This window comes from Adelges cooleyi, unplaced genomic scaffold (assembly GCF_023614345.1).
Source record: "Adelges cooleyi isolate 19-005CV unplaced genomic scaffold, UGA_ACOO_1.1 ACOO_flye_CR_arks_rails_tigmint_CR_PRNA_753, whole genome shotgun sequence".
Taxonomy (NCBI): Eukaryota; Metazoa; Arthropoda; class Insecta; order Hemiptera; family Adelgidae; genus Adelges; species Adelges cooleyi.
Window position 1 is genome coordinate 12,947 of NW_026096462.1, and position 4,515 is coordinate 17,461.

At 33.4% G+C, this 4,515-nt stretch overlaps 1 protein-coding gene across 1 annotated transcript; it reads left to right on the forward strand.

The window, feature by feature from the left end:
* The first annotated feature begins 927 nt into the window (after nt 1-927).
* LOC126845320 (uncharacterized) lies at nt 928-3,659 on the forward strand. The gene is made up of 2 exons (XM_050583971.1): nt 928-1,756; nt 3,535-3,659. Exons 1-2 carry the CDS (start codon nt 928-930, stop codon nt 3,585-3,587), a joined length of 882 nt encoding a protein of 293 aa, XP_050439928.1. The 3' UTR covers nt 3,588-3,659.
* Nucleotides 3,660-4,515: the final 856 nt, after the last annotated feature.

Consider the following 4,515-nt stretch of genomic DNA (forward strand, 5'->3'; position numbering starts at 1 on the left):
TACTATATTACCATGATTTTGTACAAGTGTTTAGTATTATTCGTTTTCATGATTTCCTTTGTCCGAACGGATAACGCGAAACCATGCTATTATTCCAGGTACATTTTTATTGTTATATTCTTGATCAAGGCAATACATTTTTTAATTTCTAAATAATATCTTCATATTACATACTACACCGAACTATAGTTAAGGATAGAGACTTAACTCACTTCTATAATATAACATTGTCGTTTTAAGCTAACCGTCATGGTTTACCACATTATTCATTATATTACCATGATATTATTCGAGAGTTTAGTTGTATTTGTTAAAACGAAAATCATTAAACATTGTATTTTTTCTAGGCACATGCTTTTTGTTTTCAAATACTATGAATTTAAATTCGATGGGCAATTCAAAAATTGCAAAGAAGATTCTTCGACTTTTGAAGAACTTAAAAAGTTTGGTGGTTCGTTATTAGCTCAAGGCCAGAACGTTATGGCGATTCTCGATGACCTGATGACGGAAAACTACCAAAAATCATCCAATCGGCCTGACGACATAATGGCGATCAATTTATACTTGAACAATGTTTTTTGTACATTAATGGTACGAACCTTCGACGGGAAGGATATAGTGTCAAACAAACCGCATGAAAAGGTAAAAGCTTATAGTAGGGAAATCAAAAAGTCCTTTGAAAAAATAATTATTAACTTACAAAACAGCATCGTTGAGAATTGCGGATCTTTCTCCCTGGACAAATCGTTAACGAGAATAATATCGCGAGACTCAAGATCTAAAAGTCAAGAATACGATCATTTGAACGCATTATTACCGGAAATATCTACTATGAATAATATTTATTATAGATATGGGTATAATAATTACATTTTACCTCCACCAGGTCAATTATACTTGAACGCCTATAACGATAGCATTTATGAGATGACGTATTTGGTGAAGCCGTTTTTTAACAGACAAACGTACATGCGATACAGCCCGAATAAAATTTTATTGTTCGATCTGTTGTATCGAGGCGAACACGATACCGACCAAGAAAGCAAACCCGACGATTTGGCACTGCTTCGAAACGTTACTTTAGCGACAAGATTGGAAGAAGGCACGTATCCCAACATAGACCTGTTGTTTTCGATAGCACAGCGGGTTTTCAACGTCAAATGTGTGGAGTCGTTCCAACAGCAAGTGTTGGTAGCAACGGCTCAGCCCGTGTTGTCGGTCGTCGGTTCGTACTTATGTTTGGTCAAACAAATGTTTTACACGGGTGACGGAAAACTTCTAGACATTGCCACTAGAGCCACGTTGTTCGAAGAGAGAATCAACGATCTGGGCGATTTCGTATTGAACGTTTTCGTCGGTTTCATACGTTTGGGCCTTTATCTGGAAAAGGATTTAGATTATTTAAAAAAAACCGCACTGGGACTGGACGACTTAGTCAAGCACAACGATAAAAAAAACATGCAGGTTGGTGCAGAATGGATCGGTCAAATATTTAGGCGTTGTTCCAATCCAATGTCGCTTAACTATCTGACAGAGTTGAATGAAGAGGAATTCGTCAACGTCAACTCCGCAGAAAATTACAACAATGCGATAAACACGTTAATAATGAAAGCCGGTTTGGTCGGGAATTACGTGACTACTTTGGACAAATACAAAAACATCTATCAAGAGGTAGTTTTCGAGAACCCGTTCTTTTTTCACGACTACATGTTTTTGTACAGACCGGAATGTGACATCATAAAAGATACGAGACATGGTAAATTCACATATATTAATACACTGGCATGTCAACTGTAATGGCGCTGGTGAACATAAATTTATAGTAATTCTCAAAAATAATAATTGCTCTTAATTTTTCGCCATTTTTTCCAAATTTTTTTTTAAAACTCCATTTTTTTTTGGAAATTATCTAATTTTTATTTAGTAAAAGTATATTTTTTTTCTCTCACCGCCCAACTTACTCTACTCGAAAATAATAACCCCTTACTTTGGTATAGTAACACCAATGTATTACTTTAAGCGTCGCAAGATATCCATTCTTTTTTTCATTATTGTATTGAATATTTACATCTATACAATATGCACAACAGTAAAAAATGAATAAATAGTATAACATGAAGTGGGGGGACACCCAATGGTGCTACCTACATTGATTTTTGAGTTTTTGTTTATTTAATTGTTTATAGGTGGTCTCTGCATCATTTTATTTTTAATCTTCTTGGCGGGTTATCTGGGATATGACTAGAAGATAGGTAGTTTATATTAGGAATGGTCTGAGAGTTGAATTTTATATGAAGGTTTTTGTAGGCAGTTTTTGCGATCTTGTTTACATAGTTAATTTGTAGATCAGAATGAAGGGTTTTATTTGAAATATACCAAGGGGAATTAGTTAGTATGCCTAGGAAAATGAATTGAAATTACTGGAGTTTTTGGATGTTGGATGGACCGGCACAGCCACAGGTTTGGGTACCTTAATAACATAGGGGAAAGAGAAGAGTTTTGTAGATGAGTGTCTTGAGTTTCAGATTAAGTTTGGAACGTAAAAAGAGGGCGAAATAGATGAAGTCTCGTGTTTTATTGTTTTCTTTTTTCAGTTATACGATCTTGCCAGGTCAGGCGTTTGTCAAAAATGAGGCCTAAGTATTCTACTTGGTTAGTTTGGGGGAGTAGAGTGTTGTAGAGTTTGACTGACGAGCAGTTATGTGGCCGAAGAGAAAAGGTGATGTGATTAGATTTGCTTGTAGTAATTTCAATTTTCCATTTAGTAAATCATTTTTCCAAAAGATTGGGGTGGTGTTGGGAGTTTAAAATTTGTAATAAAGGAATCAGCGTCAGATGCTAGCATACTTATACCGTCGGTAAATAGATTTGCTAGGATATTTAGAGGGGGGTATAGAATCAGTTACTGAGCTTTGTATATTGTAAGTTAATTACAGTACAGCTTTTTAAATATCATGCGTGTTCTTTAATGGAATATTAAGTCTAGTTTTGCTGTCTAGGACGAGTTTGATTTTTTTCAAGAGATTAGGCCTTCAATGAGACTTGATTTTTTGTTGAGAGGGGAGATTGAATTTAAAGAAAGTAATACAGTTAAGTGAGGTTCGATATTAGTATCGATTGACTTGGTGTTTGCGTAAGTGTTATGGTGTATCCTAATGAAAGGCTGAGAGGTAGACCATTGGGTTTTTAAAGGGGGAAGTTTTTTTCTTGATTGAAGTTGGCATTGATCGGGAGTCGAATTGTATAAGTGAATTTCAGTTAACTTGCTGATTTTCGGTAGATATTTTGGTTTGTTGGAGATGGCTCCAAGTCTATAAAGAATATGGGGGGTGGAGTTTTGGTTTCATACTGAACACAGTTATTAATTGACCGTACAGTGAAACCAAAAGCTTGGAGCTCTTCTTTGATAAAATTGATTGATATGGTATGGTGAAGGTGTCGAATTACTCTTGTCTACTCACTAGGAGTGCACACCTTAAATCGCGCGATATTATTAATATGTTAATTCTTACAATTGTCTTACTCTTATTTTAGGGTATGACGAAATTGGGTATAGCGTACTAAAGGAGAGCAAACCTAAAGTATAATGCACCGTCAACCTAGTTTGCTGGATGGTTAAGTTTATTTGAATACACATTATAATATGTTCAACAGTTATGAGTTAACCTCTTTTAAATGTTAATAATTTATATGTTATGGGTGTTTTAAAAGTTTTAAAAATTTAAGCAAATACTATTCTATTAAATACGTTTTATAATTATACTTTATTATTTTATTTTATGCACTTGTAAGGGTTGTTGGGTAAAGTTTTTTGAAAATAAATAACATATGAAAAATAATGTATTCTACAAACAGTATTTTTAATTTTAGTATATTACCTCGGTCAAACAAAATCAGAAAAAAATTATATCCGAATAAAAACGATTTCAATAGTAGGTCAGGATTGGACAAATAGCGAGATATTATTTTAAAAATAAAAAATAATCCTTAATGAATCTCGAAGACTTTAGATAACAAAAAATTAGAAAAAAGAGTCGATTTTTGGGAGAATACGGGGGAGGGGTGCCGATTCTACTAGATTCGTTTATGAACTTGTGCTTAAATTATACATTTTCAGGTAAGAAAATAAAGCCGAATTTCATTTGAAAATTTCACTTTCTTGTAATTAAATTAATTTTATTTGCAGTTTATTCAATATGTATACCCAATTGATTTACCTAAAAAAAATCAAATCTTCAAATGTCCGTTTCCTACACCACCTAGTAAAGTTGCCAAAAAGGTCCATACGATGAGCCGATAATGACGTATAGTAAGACAGATTAGTCATTAGTGACTTTGATGTAAATGTATTAATAATGTTTTCTATACATGGTAATTTTGTTTATAGGTGTTAGTTCAGATAATCAATTTTTCTTTTTCGGTTTTTATTTAATGTGATCACAATTTTTCGCATAACATTATATTTTACCCTCTCCTAAATAATTGTTTTTGTATACAACACAATTTTAAACATTT